General features: G+C 41.2%; 1 protein-coding gene across 6 annotated transcripts in view; it reads right to left on the bottom strand.

The window, feature by feature from the left end:
* KCNQ2 (potassium voltage-gated channel subfamily Q member 2) overlaps nt 1-17,180 on the bottom strand; it is a 120,711-nt gene that overhangs the window by 13,994 nt on the left and 89,537 nt on the right. For 3 of the 6 annotated variants that reach the window (XM_063296923.1, XM_063296925.1, XM_063296927.1), the window contains one exon: nt 4,601-4,824. In XM_063296923.1, coding sequence (XP_063152993.1) covers nt 4,601-4,824 — 224 coding nt within the window. Of the gene's footprint in view, nt 1-4,600; nt 4,825-13,378; nt 13,433-17,180 lie in introns of all 6 variants that reach the window. The other 3 variants (XM_063296922.1, XM_063296924.1, XM_063296928.1) reach the window with 2 other exon arrangements.

Genomic DNA, 17,180 nt, shown 5'->3' with positions numbered 1-17,180 from the left:
ATGAGGAGTACAAAAGGCAGAGACCCTGGCTGCGGCCTAAAGAACAGAGATATACCCTAGCAAGAAGAGCATGCAGGGAAAGACGTCTTTCCACTGGCTATACACTTCCTTCTCAAAGCTTTGCCTGGGGCAGCACTTACTTTTTACTCGCTGTATTTAATGTTCCATTTTGCGGCTTTCAAAGGCCTCCGGATGGTTTCCAGGATTAAAAGAAAATTAAAAGGTGCAATTATAGCTGCAAAAATGCTACGTTAAAAGAAAAGGACTAAAGAGAACCACATTATCCTAAGTGAAATGAAAGCACGCATCACAATTCCCTGCAAAATCGGGAACAGAAAAAGACAATTATTATGATGTCTCATGGAACCCGGGAGGCCCAGATTGATGAGCGTGGTAGATTTCGTGGGGTGGGAATTAATTTGCATGGGACTAAGACTCTGATATTAGTAATTTATGCCCCAAATGAGGATAAAGTACTGTTCTATAAAGGACTGTGGAGAGACTAATGGGTTTTTCTTATGAAAATTGGTGTTTGGTGGGGGATTGGAATGGAGTGATCTCCCCACAACTGGACAGAACTTCTGAGAAAAATATTAAAATTACTCAAGGCAAATTACCAGAAGTTTTCTTTAGTGTTATGGACAATTTAGGGCTTGTTGATATATAGCAGGGTTTCTCAACCAGACGCCCTCGGGTTCCATGAGAGGTCCCTAGGGGTTCCCTGGGAGATCACAATTTATTTAAAAAATTATTTCAGATTCAGGCAACTTCACATTCAAGAGGTAAGTTTCATTCTTTATTTTCAGTTTAAGAACACTGTTAATGCATACATACAGGCCTACCCATGAAACAAATATAATAATTTTGTAACTTATTTATTTATTTGTTTGTTTGTTTTTCAAATTTTACCACTGCCCATCTCCCCCAAATATATTTGGACTTTACTTCTGGGCTATCTTTGAGCCTGAATGTGCAGGGGTTCCCCAAGACCTGAAAAACATTTCAAGGGTTCCTCCAGGGTCAAAAGGTTGAGAAAGGCTGATATATACAGACAGAAAAATGGCAATTCAAGAGAGTACACCTACTTTTCTGAAAGACGTAGATCCTTTCTGAGAATAAATGTGATTTGGATTTTGAAGAATTTGGCTACTAAGGTTCATAAAGTAGAGATCCTACCAGAGACTTTTTCAGATCATAATCCTGTGAATTTGATTACAACAGGAAATCCAGTTCTTTTAGATGGAGACTAAATGAAAAGTCGCTACAAAAAGAACCAATTGCGCAGGATTGTAAAAAGAAATTAAAAGGATTCTTTGAAACTAATGTAAATAAAGGTACTGATTTAAGAATGGTTTGGGATGCGAGCGAAGCCTTTATCAGAGGCTATTTTGTACAACACAATAGTGAACTCAAAAAGAAGAAGCAAGAGAAAACACAAGCTATTTTGGGTGAGATAAAAAGAAAAGAAGAAAAATTAAAGAAATTTCCAGAGAAGACAAGTATTTCTCCACAAATTAAGCTTTTACAACGACAGTTGACAGTAAGAGAAATTGAAATAAAAATGAACTACCTTGTGTAAAGCAAAAACAAAAAAATATTTTTGAGTTTGCAAACAAGCCAGGGAAATGGTGGGCATATAAATTCTGAAAAGAAAAGAAAATGATATTGAAATTACAAGAAGGAAATACTGTATTAATGGATAATGCGGCTATGCAAAAAGCATTTCAATTATTCCAACTTGTATAAAGGACAAGACATTTCTCTGGAGAAAACAGATGAATTCCTAAAGAAACAAAACTGACCAAGGATTACAGAGGAACAGCAACAGATTATGAATGGACCTATAACAATAAGGGAGGTCTGTGAAGCTATAAAAAAGCTATAAAAAAAACGGGAAAGGGGCCTGGATCATGCAGATTACCAGGTTCTTCTTATGTTTTGAGAATGAACTTTTACAACCTTTACAAAATACAATGAACTCTGTCTTTTTTGTTTATTCGTTCAGTCACTTCTGACTCTTCGTGACTTCATGGACAAGGAAATTGGTCAGTGTTGGAAAGAGGCCAATATGGTATTAATACCCAAGCAGGGACAAGAGTTGGCTAACAAGAAACTAAAGGCCGATATTATTACTGAATAATGACTACAAGTTGTTTACAGTGATTTTGGCTGATAGGCTGAAAATAATTTTGCAAGAATTTAGTCATGAAGATCAATGTGGGTTTTACCTAAAAGACAGTTAAAGACAATATTAGAAACGTGTTGGACATTTTGAAATATTTGGAGCAACTTAATGAAAAACAAATTGCATTGGTTTTCTTACATGCAGAGAAGGCCTCTGACAATTTGAACTGGACTTCTTATTCAACGTTTGGAAGATATGAACTTTGGAGAGAACTTTATAAAATGGGTAAGGTAGATTTATACTTCACAGAAAGCACAAATAATTGTTAATGGAGATCTAAAAAAAAAACCCCGAGAGATGCAAAAAGGAGCAAGACAGGGATGTCCACTCTTGTTTATTTTGGTTCTTGAAATACTGAATAGAGATATAAGACAAGATGAGAGGATTGTGGGAGTAAAGATTTTAAAAGAAATGTATAAGTTAAGGGCTTTTGCAGATGACTTGGCGTTGATTTTGGAAGATCCTTTAAAAGGAATTGAAACATCAGTGGGAAAACTAAAAGAATTTGGTACATTAGCAGGTTTTAAGATCAATAAACAGAAGATGAAGATGTTAACAAAAAATATGAAAAGAGGATCAAACAGAATTGATGAACAAAATGGATTTTAAGATTGAGAAAATAAGTAAAATATCTGGGTATCACTATGACAAATATGAATTGTACGTTATTTCAAAATAACGATGTTAAGACATGGAATAAAGTTTGAAAAGGTATGTTAAGATGGGAGGAACTACAACTGTCATTGCTGGGGAGAATTTCTGTGATAAAAATGAATGTCTTGCCTAGAATGAAGTTTTTTGTTTCAGACACTACCTCTTGACAACTCACGCACCGTTTGAACAGTGGCAAAAGGATATATCTAAGTTTGTGTGGGAGGGGGAAAAAACACAAGTTAAATGTAAGGTGTTACAAGATGCAGAGGAAAGAGGAGGATTGGGTTTACCTAACTTGAAATTTTATTTTTCAGCTTGCTGTTTGTTTTGGATGAAAGAGTAGGTGCTGCTGAGAAACAGAAGGATTTTGGAGTTAGCAGGACATGACCTGAGATTTGGGTGGCATGGGTATCTGTGGTACAACAAAATCAAGGCTAATGAGGATTATAAAAATCATTATGTTAGACGTGCCTTATTTATTTATTTATTAAATTTATCCACCGCCCAATCTCATTCAACGACGACTCTGGGCAGCTTACAATAAATAAAAAATAAAAATTCATTATACAGTATAGTATAAATAAATATAAAATGTAAAATGTAACATATAACATATAAAATCCAAGATGGTCATGATGGAATTCACGGGGGACGCATCACGGCACCAGCCACCTCCACTATCTACTGTCCCCCCCCCCCCCTCACCCCAAGCAAGGTGGCAAAGCCAGGCCTTGACTCCCTGTCTAAAGGCCGGGAGAGTGGGGGCCTGCCTCACCTCCAGGGGTTATTCCAAATGTCAGGGGCCACGGCAGAGAAGGCCCTCCTCCTGGACCCTGCCAATCGGCAATCCCTCGTGGACAGGGTCTGTAGCTTGCCTGACCGGGTGTGACAGATCAATGTAGTGGGGATGAAGTGGCTCCTCAGGTAACCCATGTCATGTACAGCTTTAAAGGTGATAACCGACACCTTGAATTGGACCCGGAAGCAAACTGGCAGCTCACACAGCAGTGGTGTTATATGAGCTCCTAAGACTGCTCATGCGGCCACATTCTGTACCAGCTGTAGCTTCCAGATACTCTTCAAGGGTAGCCCCACGTAGAGCACATTGCAGTAGTCTATGCAGGAGGTGACCAGGGCATGAGTGACTGTTCGGAGAGACCGGACATATTGAGAACACAGAATAGATACAAACCCAGGTTGTGCCCAGAAACACCTTTGTGGCTCTCAGCTCAAGAAGCATTCTACAGGCGAGAAATAATGGCCTACTGAGACAAGTTTATTTGAACGGTGCTGGGGGTAGACCACAAGGTTCTCCTGACTGAAGGAGGGTACAACCAAGCTTTATAGTTGTATAATAAATGTTGACCAGTAATGATGTCAAGTGCCATGTTATTTTTGATAACATGGATTAGATTTTCTGCTTAGAGTGAGAATACACAGTAAATAAGATGGAGGTCGGCACAAGTCAGCTTTTGTGGTTAGTCACTTCCTAGTTCCCACTTAAAAATACAAGTGCTGATTAAGATAACTTGTGAGCCAGCCTCTGCAAAATGCCTAAGCAAGCTATTAGGGAGGCCTACTTGAGTTCAAGGGCCTTGGTGTTTTGAAGATCTTGATTATTTGTTTTACTCCTTCGCTGGTCCAAAATATCAAGATGGTGTCCATGATAATGCAATCAAAACCCTGCTATCTCCCTTCTCCCACCAAAACAGCTGAAGACAAATGCAGCCCCAGCCTTGTATGGACCATCCTTCACCTCACCTTCTGAATTCTGACGGGATGTGGCTCCCTTGATGCGGAAAGCTTGCCGGGGCCGGCTCTGATCTCCAAAACTCCAGCTCTTGGGGACTTTACTTGGGCTATCTTCCATGCTCTGGTCTGCACTGGGGGATCTTCGGACACCTGGACCCTGAGGAGAACCTTTACTTTTCGTGGTTGCACCTCGGGGGCTGGAGAAGACACGATCTTTCAAGCTGACCTTTTGACTGGACATGGAGACAAATCAAAACAAGACAAAAAAAGGGGGGGAGACAAGCAGGGGGGGAGTCACTTCCAGACCACCACAGAGGCTCCCTTTTAGCCATTCAAAATCAATTGTCTTTCAAAGCAGCAGCAGTAGAAGCAGGGGCCGTGAGATGTGGCTTTTGATCATCGCTGACTTGAAAAGGCGTCTCAGGAAAGGTTTCCATGGTGATGAATGAAGATGGGGGGGGGACCCATTGATGAAGGAAGAAAAGAACCCAGGTGATGAATGAACGGGAAAACATAATGTGATCTTGTAATGCGGGATATTGTAGAGTGCAAATGGAACGACGGTCATGAAGATTTAGATACAAAGCATTGAGTCAGAGCAGCTCCACGCAAGAGGAATGGCCCAACACTTGAAACCTGCACCTTGATTTCTGATTTTAGCTCTCCAAGATATGCCTGTCATGAGCTATTTCTGCCCATCTTCTACTCTAAAGAACCTGGCTCATGTGAGCAAATGACATGCTGTGAACAGAAGGCTTAACACTTTCCTGGTTGACCATTACTTCCATGCAATGGAATCTATTTGAACGATACATACAGTCCACCTTCCCTTAAGCTCTCAGAGCAGAGAGACGCAGATGTTACATGAGATCATGCCCCCACGTATGAGCTTTTACATGACTTCCACCCCCTTTTGGAAGGTGGAGGGAAATTTCTCTACGTTTATATCGCGTTTATCCTGTGTGGTGTTTTCAATTACCCTGACCACCACGAGACACTTTGTGACCAGTTTTTTCCTATTTGGGAGTTGTCCAATTTGCAACTCAATGTAATCTGGCCACCTATGTCTGATGAGATCCAGGTAAGATAAAACTGACCATAGAGCGCCTCCTGGTGGTTAACGCAACTGCGTACAATGGAGAAATACAAGATAGTTTCCATTTCTTAGTCGCATCCTCACCCACAACATGCATTTCTCTACCAAAGATGAGATGGAGATAATCGTCTGACATTTATAGATGCATTCCTACTGCAGGTTTTCTGCGTCAAAATTCAAACACACCTGACCTGATTGAAGACCTTAAAAAGTCATTTAGATCCTTACACACACTAGCCAGTCTTACTTTTTGCCAAGTCTTCTAAATGCTGGTTGGCTTTCCTGCCTATATCTCCTTAACTTCCTAGTTATAAAACCAATTATAGAAAAACAGAAGGGAGAACTACATTATCCAGGACAGCCTTCCCAAGCTCGCATTCTCCTTCATCTCCCATAATTCCCAATCAGCATGAACCTTGGAGGGCAGCCTGAGTACAAAGCCTATGGTTGCTCATAAAGCTGACATTGCTGGCTTGAACCTTGATGTCCTCCTGGGGTTTCCCTAACTGGCTTCTGGGATAACCAATCATGGAAAAAGGACTGCCAAGCTACAGGTCCAGTGGATTGGACCAGTGTGCAGTGAACATCCATACTTGCAGAGTCCTCTCTTATTTTTTGCCTCTGATGCAGGTGTGGTCTGAAAGAAACTATTATACTAGTAACATGTGATCCCAGTTACTGATACTGCAGTAAAAGACCTGGTTCAGAATAGGGGAAGGATCATTTCTCAAGAAAAGGGCATGAGTCTTGCATGCACAAAGTCCTGGCTTCAGTTCCTGGCTTTGTTAATTTGGGAGCACATTGTCTGGGATCCAAGGATGTTGAAATTCATGCTTTTAAGAACCCAAGTGGGCTTCCTAGAATTCCCCCTTGACTGGGAAATCTGGAAGTTGCACAAACAACAAGAAGGCTCAGAACTGCAGAAGGCTGAACTAAATCTAATGCCACATTATGCACCATTCAGCCAGATACCCACCATTTGGGCTAAATAGCTACAATGTGCAGGCAAACTTTGGAAAGACAGTGAAACTGGAAAGTCCAAGTGAATGAAGAGGAAGAAAAAAAATGTAGGCCTTTGCAGCTCATTCTGGACCTTGGTTTCATTTATACAAAGAATGCATTTTGCATAAATGCTTTGTATAAACTATCTCACAGCGGGCCATAAAGACACCAAATGCTTAGGTTGGCAGATGTGGATGGATTTGTGTATTAGTGTGGACAAAAACACTTACTGGAGAGATGTGACAACATAAGGCAATATTTCTCAACCTTGGCATCTTGAAGATGTGTGGACTTCAACTCCCAGAACTCCCCAGCCAGCATGGCTGGCTGGGGAATTCTGGGAATTGAAGTCCAGACATCTTAAAGTTGCCAAGGTTGAGAAACACTGATGTAACACAGGAAGCTTTGCAGCATCATTTCTAGCGTACTGGTAATCTAGGCCAAATATTTTAAAAGCGCATCTTCCTACATGTTGTTCTTGTTTAATTGCTTCTGGTATTATGTTTATTCTTCTATGTTTCATAAGACATGATTTCTAATTATCCTGAAGTAGGAAATGGTCATTTCCTATGTGATGCCTTACTCACACATCTTTGGTTGCCAAAACAGGACAGCATATGAGAACGCCATGTGGTTATTTCACATTATGAATTAATTGAAGCTGTGGATTACAAGGAAAGACTAGATAATGCAATAAAGAAGTTAGTTTTGATAGCAGTCTCATATCTGGCTCGAATCATAAATTTTGGACATACTTCTCTAAAGGCAGGAAGGTATGTTAAGATGAGCCACCTGTCACTTGCGTTTTTCCTGGGTTCAGTATCAGATGTACATTCTCCCAAGGACTCTTATTTTTGTGAAAAAATCCAGTAACAAAATGCCACTAATTAAGAGCAGAAGCCTACTAGCTGAAGGATGGTCCATCATCCATCTGGACACCACTCTTCCTCAAGAGCTGAAGCCCAAAAGGATTGCATCCATACCATACCTGCCTTTCCGCTGAGCATAACCAGCACTGTACTACAATTACAACCCCTATCTGAAGGGGCATGTTTGCCCACATCATAACGTTATGACCATCCTGGTCACCTTGCTGGTTGTAAACGTAGCTCAAGTGAAGCTGGTTTCTTTGTCCACCTTCAGTTCTAGCAATGGTCCCAAAAAGAGCTATTCCAATTGTGTGCTACTCCTATAAACTACTACACTCATAGTAGCAGCCACCTGTATTTCCTGCAGCTGTGACCATAATTGTGTGTGTGTGTGTATTCCCTGGTGGCAAGTAAATTCCATCAACATCACTTGATCCACAGAGATGTGTTCTCTCCTACTTTGCCCTTTTCTCCAACTTGTTGTTGTTTATTCGTTCAGTCGCTTCCGACTCTTTGTGACTTCATGGACCAGCCCACGCCAGAGATTCCTGTCGGTTGTCAACACCCCCAGCTCCCCCAGGGACGAGTTCGTCACCTCTAGAATATCATCCATCCACCTTGCCCTTGGTTGGCCCCTCTTCCTTTTGCCCTCCACTCTCCCTAGCATCAGCATCTTCTCCAGGGTGTCCTGTCTTCTCATTATGTGGCCAAAGTATTTCACTTTTGCCTTTAATATCATTCCCTCAAGTGAGCAGTCTGGCTTTATTTCCTGGAGGATGGACTGGTTTGATCTTCTGGCAGTCCAAGGCACTCTCAGAATTTTCCTCCAACACCACAGTTCAAAAGCATCGATCTTCCTTCTCTCAGCCTTCCTTATGGTCCAGCTCTCGCAGCCATGGGTTACTACGGGGAACACCATTGCTTTAACTATGCGGACCTTTGTTGTCAGTGTGATGTCTCTGCTCTTAACTATTTTATCAAGATTTGTCATTGCTCTTCTCCCAAGGATTAAGCATCTTCTGATTTCCTGACTGCAGTCAGCATCTGCAGTAATCTTCGCACCTAGAAATACAAAGTCTTTCACTGCTTCTACATTTTCTCCCTCTATTTGCCAGTTATCAATCAAGCTGGTTGCCATAATCTTGGTTTTTTTGAGGTTTAGCTGCAAGCCAGCTTTTGCACTTTCTTCTTTCACCTTCATCATAAGGCTCCTCAGTTCCTCTTCGCTTTCAGCCATCAAAGTGGTATCATCTGCATATCTGAGATTGTTCATGTTTCTTCCAGTGACTTTAACTCCAGCCTTGGATTCCTCAAGTCCAGCATGTTGCATGATGTGTTCTGCGTACAAGTTGAATAGGTAGGGTGAGAGTATACAGCTCTGCCATACTCCTTTCCCAATCTTAAACCAGTCCGTTGTTCCGTGGTCTGTTCTTACTGTTGCTACTTGGTCGTTACACAGATTCTTCAGGAGGCAGACAAGATGACTTGGTATCCCCATACCACTAAGAACTTGCCACAATTTGTTATGGTCCACACAGTCAAAGGCTTTAGAATAGTCAATAAAACAGAAATAGATGTTTTTCTGAAACTCCCTGGCTTTTTCCATTATCCAGCGGATATTGGCAATTTGGTCCCTAGTTCCTCTGCCTTTTCTAAACCCAGCTTGTACATCTGGCAATTCTCGCTCCATGAATTGCTGAAGTCTACCTTGCAGGGTCTTGAGCATTACCTTACTGGCATGTGAAATGAGTGCCACTGTTCGAGAGTTTGAACATTCTTTAGTGTTCCCCTTTTTTGGTATGGGGATATAAGTTGATTTTTTCCAGTCTGATGGCCATTCTTGTGTTTTCCAAATTTGCTGGCATATAGCATGCATTACCTTGACAGCATCATCTTGCAAGATTTTGAACAGTTCAGGTGGGATGCCGTCGTCTCCTGCTGCCTTGTTATTAGCAATGCTTCTTAAGGCCCATTCAACCTCACTCTTCAGGATGTCTGGCTCTAGCTCACTGACCACACCGTCAAAGCTATCCCCGATATTGTTATCCTTCCTATACAGGTCTTCCGTATATTCTTGCCACCTTTTCTTGATCTCTTCTTCTTCTGTTAGGTCCTTGCCATCTTTGTTTTTGATCATACCCATTTTGGCCTGGAATTTACCTCCAATGTTTCTAATTTTCTGGAAGAGGTCTCTTGACCTTCCTATTCTATTGTCTTCTTCCACTTCCGCACATTGCTTTTTTAAAAATAATTCCAGTTCTCTTCTGGCTAACCTCTGGAATTTTGCATTTAATTGGGCATATCTCCCCCTATCACTGTTGCCTTTTGCTTTCCTTCTTTCTTGGGCTACTTCTAGTGTCTCAGCAGATAGCCATTTTGCCTTCTTGGTTTTCTCTCTCTTTGGGAGGTATTTTGTTTCTGCCTCCTGAACAATGTTGCGAACTTCTATCCAGAGTTCTTCCGAGACCCTATCTACTAAGCCCAGTCCCTTAAATCTATTCTTCACCTCCACTGCGTATTCCTTAGGAATATTAGTGAGCTCATATCTAGCTGATCTGTGGGTCTTCCCTAATCTCTTTAGTCTGATCCTAAATTGTGCAAGAAGAAGTTCGTGATCGGAACTACAGTCAGCTCCAGGTCTTGTTTTTACCGACTGTATACCTGTCCGCCACCTTTGGCTGCAAAGGATGTAGTCAATCTGATTTCGGTGTTGTCCATCTGGTGAAGTCCATGTATAAAGCCGTCTCTTAGGTTGTTGGAAGAAAGTGTTTGTTATGCAGAGTGAGTTGTCTTGGCAAAATTCTATCAGCCTATGTCCTGCTTCGTTTTGTTCTCCCAGGCCATGCTTACCTGTAATTCCAGATGTCATTTGACTGCCCACCTTAGCATTCCAGTCTCCCGTGATGAAAATAACATCTCTTTTAGGCGTGTTGTCCAGTAGGTGCTGCAGATCCTCATAGAACTGCTCTACTTCAGCTTCTTCAGCATCTGTGGTTGCGGCGTATATTTGGATCACTGTGAGATTAGATGGCTTGATTCCAGGTGTCATTTGACTGCCCAACTTCCCCATAGCTAATATCACAGCCCTAATCGTAAGAGAGGAGAAGCTATCCATATACCCTTTTACGCCCCCAGCATCATGGGGGACAAATGATACTGTAAGGAACAGATACAAGATCTGAAGATCTTGGAAGGAAGATAGGTCAAGACCTTGTGTGCTCAGGTGATATTTTCATGTATTCTTCCAGTCCACAGAAGAAGACCAGAGAGGGGAAAAAATGACAGCTGGCTACACAAATGGTGTAGACACAAGGGATTTTGGTTTGGAAGACCCTGGTCTGAATTACTTACATCAGTGTTTCTCAACCTTGGGAACTTTAAGACGCATGGATGTCAACTCCCAGAATTCTCCCAGCCAGCAGCTGGCTGGGGGAATTCTGGGAGTTGACATCCATGTATCTTTAAGTTACCAAGGTTGAGAAACACTGATTCTAGATGATGAACTGCTGGCATCTCAGAAGGAATGGTAAAAATGTTTTTTACCAAAGGATGGTAATCTTGATTTGGAACTCTTTAAGTTGAATTCTGAATGGATTGGAGACAAAAACCTAAAGTAAGGACCTCAGATAAAGGCATAAGCCCTAAAAGGAGATGGAACTATTTCAGTACTGGGGCGTATTAAACAATGGAAAATGTCACGGGCCAGTTTAGTTTTAGAAATAATGACAACAAAATATGTCACAACATAGCTTACAGGTCACAGTTCCCGACTTCACATAATATACTAAGTTTAGTCAAAGAAACTGCTTTATGATTTAGTATAATGAGTGAACCTGGGTAATATTGGCATACAACATGCTCCGGCCAAGATGAAGGAAGATAAGGCCAATCTAGAAAATCTTTCTATGCTTCTTATCCTTTCTAAGATACAGGTAGTCCTTGCTTAACGACCACAATTGGGACCAGAATTTTGGCTGCTAAGCAAAGCAGTCATTAAGCGAATCCAACCCAATTTTATGACCTTTTTGCAGTGGGTGTTAACTGAATCACAGTGGGTGTTAAGCAAAAAATGTGGTTGTTAAGTGATCATGCAGTTTCCCATTGATTTTGCTTGCCAGAAGCTGGCCAGGAAGATCAAAAATGATGATCACGTGACCAGTGACGCTGTGATGGTCATAAATGCAAACCGGTTGCCATGAGCTCAAATTGTGATCACGTGACTGAGGGGACGCTGTGACAATCATAAGTATGAGACCGGACATAAAGTCATTTTTTTCAGCACTGTCGTAAATCCAAACGATTGGTTATTAAGCAAGGACTACCTATATTAGAGAATATATTAGAAAATCATCTTCAATTTACCTTTGAAAAAGTAGAGGAATAGATCAGAGGGAGTAGAGGAGATGCTATTTTACTGCCCCTTACTTAAAAGTATCTCAGGAAATTTAAGGGGAATGCCATTTGTGTTTAAGAATAACCCAGATGGTTAAGCCCACATCTAACCATCTTGGAAATGAAAGCCTTTTGTACAAAGTAGGGTTTGGCTGTTCTGTCAAACCAAGACAGCAGAATGCTAAGTAGAAGGAGATTCATAAGCCTGACAAGTATACACATACACACAAATCATATGGGAACTGAAATTCAAAGATTCTACAACACCGTCATCCATCTAAGCCAATAATAAATTTAATCTATGATCATGCTTGCTTGCTTTCTATTGACCTAAGAATAGGACTTATGACTAGCATGATCACCAATTTGCCTTTGTAACATAGGCCCTTCTGGCTGGAACATAAAAAATGAAAAACAAAAAAGGGTATGTTGAGATAGTATGTTGAGATATTCAAGGGAGTGAGAGCATCAGTCATTTTCAACTAAACCTGGATGCCTTCAGGAGCCAAGCTGGATCCCCAAATGGACATGCATCAACCAAGCAAGTATTGTGTGACTATCTCCCTGGACCTTGCACCGGCAAGTCCACACTTAACTGGAAAAACAAAAACAAAACATGCAGAGGGAAGAATTAGCAACTGAATCGCTGTAAGGTGTACACAAGCTACCTAAGAGTTTGACTTTCAAAGAATGGAGGAAGCTTCGTCACAATCCTTTTTGGACCTCATTCAATTTATGGAGCTCTCCTTTCCTTACAAATCATGCCAGGTCAAGCAAGCTAATTTAGCACTCCCAAAGTCAACTGGATAACCAACACCGCATGATCTGTCATCAGTGCCCAAACCCTGGTTTGCCAGTAATTGGAGTTATGCACATGTCCACTAAAGGGGGCCTGCAGCTAAAGTAAGTTCAGAATAATTTGTTGGTTCCTGCTGAGGAAGTGCTAGAAACGCTGGGTGGGTTTTCAAAAACCCTGCAATAAGATCGGGGGGAGGGATCTCCATTCACAGCTACTGAATAGCTTCCAAAACAACAGTTCTGTAGTGGAATTGCAATGGCATAAATGGACAGACTTTCACTTTGCACTGTTAATATTAAACAGGAGATTAGATTGCAGTATTTTCACTTTGCAGAGTAATCTTGGTTGACCTTGCCCACCTAGTCTTTTCCTTGTCTTGCGTTCTTTGGCGCACCTGGAAATTGTCTTGCTAAGCTACATTACCCAAAGCAAATCCCCCTCTTTCAACAGATCCTGCCTTTTGTCTCGCTGGGAAGAAAAAGACGCTGCCAATGTCCTTCGCTTGCCATAGCTCATGAAGCGCCTCCATTAAGCAGATGAATGGGCAGAACAGAAGGGAGCGGGAAAGAAAAAGACAGAATGAGCCGTGCAGCTTTGGATTAGTCAGTGCAAAGCAATTGCTGTGGTACCTAGACGTTCCCGAGCAGCATCCACAAAATGACTTTCTGCCCGGAGTGGTTTTACTAGAAATGAGGGGAGAGTAGAAAAATTAGACCAGATGGCTCCCACACAACCAGACTTTTCGTAGAAAGTAACTGGGAAGGCCACATTTCTCAATGCTCAGCATTCGGGGTATGAAAGAAGGTGTGGAGTCCTTGGTGCTCTCTGAGCCTTGTTGTTTTCTTGCAGATGTTTCATTGCCAGACTAGGCAACCTCTTCAGCGCGAAAAGGGAGTGGGCCTTGCTCAGATGAACAGTCAAACAGTACATTATACCTTAATCAAGGAACTATTAACTCAGTCAGTCAACCAAGCAGCAAACCACAGCCCAAAGAACTCCCAAGGAGAGAACAACACCCCCACCAACACAAGCAGGGCAAGCCACGGTATCTAAACAGAGAGCAAGGCCCACTCCCTCCTTGCACTGAAGATGTTGCCTAGTCTGGCAATGAAACGTCTGCAAGAAAACAATCAGGCTCAGAGAGCACCAAGGACTCCCCAGTTCAACCCTGAGCTACAAATATTCTCTTCAATTGAAAGGAGGTGTGCATGGAAAGGTTCTATCTCACAGCAAGGTCAGAAATTCAGCCTTTCTACATTAGGAAGGAGAATATTTTCTCAGTCCGCATCTCTAAGGGGACATGATGGAGCCCTTGAAAATGTTTCCTGTCCCCCTGCAAATTTAAGTTGAAAGTCGTGTTTGTCATTTTTTTTCCCTCCCAAGTATTGATTCATGCTGGAATTTTCCATAGGAAACAGATACATCTCATCTTTCAATTCAATGTTAGGGGAGAAGGTCCCATCTAAATACATTTGCATTTTCTATTCTTTTGAATTGCACAAGTTTCCTCCACCCAAATATTAATTTTTTTTAGATTTTTAATCCCATTTTATTATTTATATTAATAACTCAAGGCAGGGTTCCCTATTCCCTTCCTCCTCCTATTTTCCCCATCAAAACCACCCAAGTGAGTTGGGCTGAGAGGGAGTGAGCGGCCCAAAGTCACCCAGCCGGCTTACATGCCCAAGGCGGCACTAGAACTCACCGTCTCCTGGTTTCTAGCCTGGAGCCTTCAGCACTAGACCAAACTGGCTCACATTTACTGGCATGTTCTGGTTCTTCCCCAAAAAACTACTCAGTCAGTGACCCAAGGAAACTTTTAAAGAAAGGGGGTAGTTCCACCCAAATTCAGTGTATAACCAGATGATCAACCTTCCATCTTGAGTTTGACATTTTTATTTTTCATTCCTCATTAAATTATTACCATTGCTTGCGTCTGAAAATACTGAAAATACTTTGTCTCATCAGAAATTTAAAAGTATGAAAACAGTCAAAACTTAAATGCATGCATTTTGCAAAATACAGTATGTGCAGGCACTTCAATTCAAAAGATTTGGATTCAAAATACAGTAACTGTATTTTGATTACCAAGGAGGGGGGGAGAGAAGACATTATATAAAACCTACACTTATTATCATTCTGATTCCCTTTGTCTATTTCTGTCAATATCTTATAGCAAATGCCCCCAACCTGACGTTCTCCAGATATGTTGGCCTATAATTCCCTTCTTCAGCCAGCATGGTGGGCATCACGTTGGGTGACTGGTTTTAAATAAATAACTTGGGATGATGTCACCAAATTTTTGACCTCTCCCTTTTGCTCCTTCTCTCCACATCCTTTGGTTGATAGACTGGCATAAAAGAAGCACAGCCAGTGTGCAGTACCAGTTAAGGTTCTGGACTGACTTGGAAGACCAAGGTTGTCCACCCTCAACCATGATAGTTCCCTTGTGACTTTGGGGCACTCAGTTTCTCACAACTTAGGAGACCTTATAGGTTCTTGTGTGAAAAACTGGAGGTAAGGGTTATATGCTGTCTGAGGTCCTGGAGCTAGACTGGGTATAAATCTAAAATTAAATAAATTTAATCTGGCAAGTAAAATTAGTGAATAAAATGACATGCAATCATAGATGGGTTCTATAGGGCCAAATGAGACTCATGGCAGACTTCTGTTCAGAAACTGAATGCTATATTGAGAGAGAGAGAAAATAGCAGTAGGAATATTTTAATCAACAAAAACAGAGATAAAGAGCAGTGTTAGGGTGCTCATGAAAGCCATAGATTCATTATGGGTTTCTTAGATAATTGATTTCTGGCAGGAGTTAGAAAATTTAGAAGCAAGGACGGTAAGAGACAGAGCAAAATTAGGTCACCCTTGCAAAGTTTCCCAATTTGATTTTACTTCCATGAATATGCCTCAAAAGAGACACATCAGTAAAAATCTTTGAAAGATGGGTATTTTGTAAAAGAAGCTAATCTTCTAACAACCCCCACAAAACCCTGTGTAAAGCTAATCCTCGATCGTAACTTCTGTTCATGACTTTTGATCCAAATCTGAAATAGCTAGATCAGGATTAGGATTAGGATTACATGCAGAAGCAGCTCGGTTTTTCCACAAGGAAAGCCCATATGTCTTGACATTTAATTCAGAGAGACCTATTAATGGTTGTTACGTTGGTCCATTATATGGAAGTATATTAGCAGTGTTAGTAGTGACCTAGTTTTGCAATTCTTTGTTAACTGATCTCTGCTTTAATTTTAAAAAGAAAGACATTATTTGCCTCTGAAGACAAGTCAGATTAAAGCGCCTCCAAGATCCTGGAAATAGATATCCCAGGAAATTTGAATGATGTACCCCTCAAATCTCAGTGTACTGAGTAATTACCAAATTAAGAGCTTAGCTGAAATAGATTCACATTAGGGTTTTTTTAAAAAATATAGAGGGAATCAGAGAATCACAAAGCAGCATGAAGACACTTCACTTACTATTTGAATTAAATTAGCCTTTCTGGACTTGATGACCTCTGGATATATTGGATTTCACTCCAAAAATTCTTAGCCAGCATGGCTAACAAGATTGGAATCCTGGGAGCTGAATCCACATTTGGGAAACACCCACTGGAAGAAGCTCCAGTAGATGCTTCACCCACAGCATAAAGAGACAATTCCATGTCTCTTACATAGCATCTGGTTTGGCCCAAAGACCATCACGTTATTCCAGGTTCTAATAGGCTCCAGAAGGCATAAATCTAGAGTCACTCACTGCTATAAGAACCTCTCAGTCACATTTCTTGGCTTGCAAGAGGCATAATTTGAACTCAGCAGCCCAAAGACTTTATTTTAACATCTGAATAGATCTGAAAATATGATTCTTGCTTTGCAACATCTGTTGGAACTTCAGATGGAATTGACCCTCTTCTTTTACAAGGGTGTCCAAGCACGAAGTCCAGAAGTCTCTGTATATGACATCAACATCTAATAAAATAATTTATGGTACTAGCTTATCTCATAGCACACCAGACCAATGGGTCAGGCTGTCTAATCTGATCAGTCCTTGTGAGGATATTAAAATGTTCAATGACCACAAACCAAAACAACCCAAAATAAAATCAATTTCAGCCAAGGGAGTTTTTGAGGACTGCTTTTGTGGACTGGAGCTTCACCATCAGCTGGTCTTCAGCTCACCTGTTGCACACTTTCTGAACAGAAGACTCCAGAAAGTAGACCAAAGCATCGCATGCCTAGAACCAAAAGATGATCCCATACACACCTATTAAAAATCTGTGCACATTTCAGCCATACAGTTGTCTAACTGCTGAATAGGAGAAGCCCAGATACTTGCACTCATGACTAAAGGTCTAGAGAAAACAAAACACTGTCCACACTTTTCAGCAGGAAATGGAACTGTGCATGGCAGTGACCCTTGTAAACA

The sequence above is a fragment of the Candoia aspera genome, chromosome 3 (assembly GCF_035149785.1).
Source record: "Candoia aspera isolate rCanAsp1 chromosome 3, rCanAsp1.hap2, whole genome shotgun sequence".
Classification (NCBI taxonomy): domain Eukaryota; kingdom Metazoa; phylum Chordata; class Lepidosauria; order Squamata; family Boidae; genus Candoia; species Candoia aspera.
Note: the sequence above shows the minus strand (reverse complement) of the source record. Positions and strands in the feature narration are given on the sequence as shown.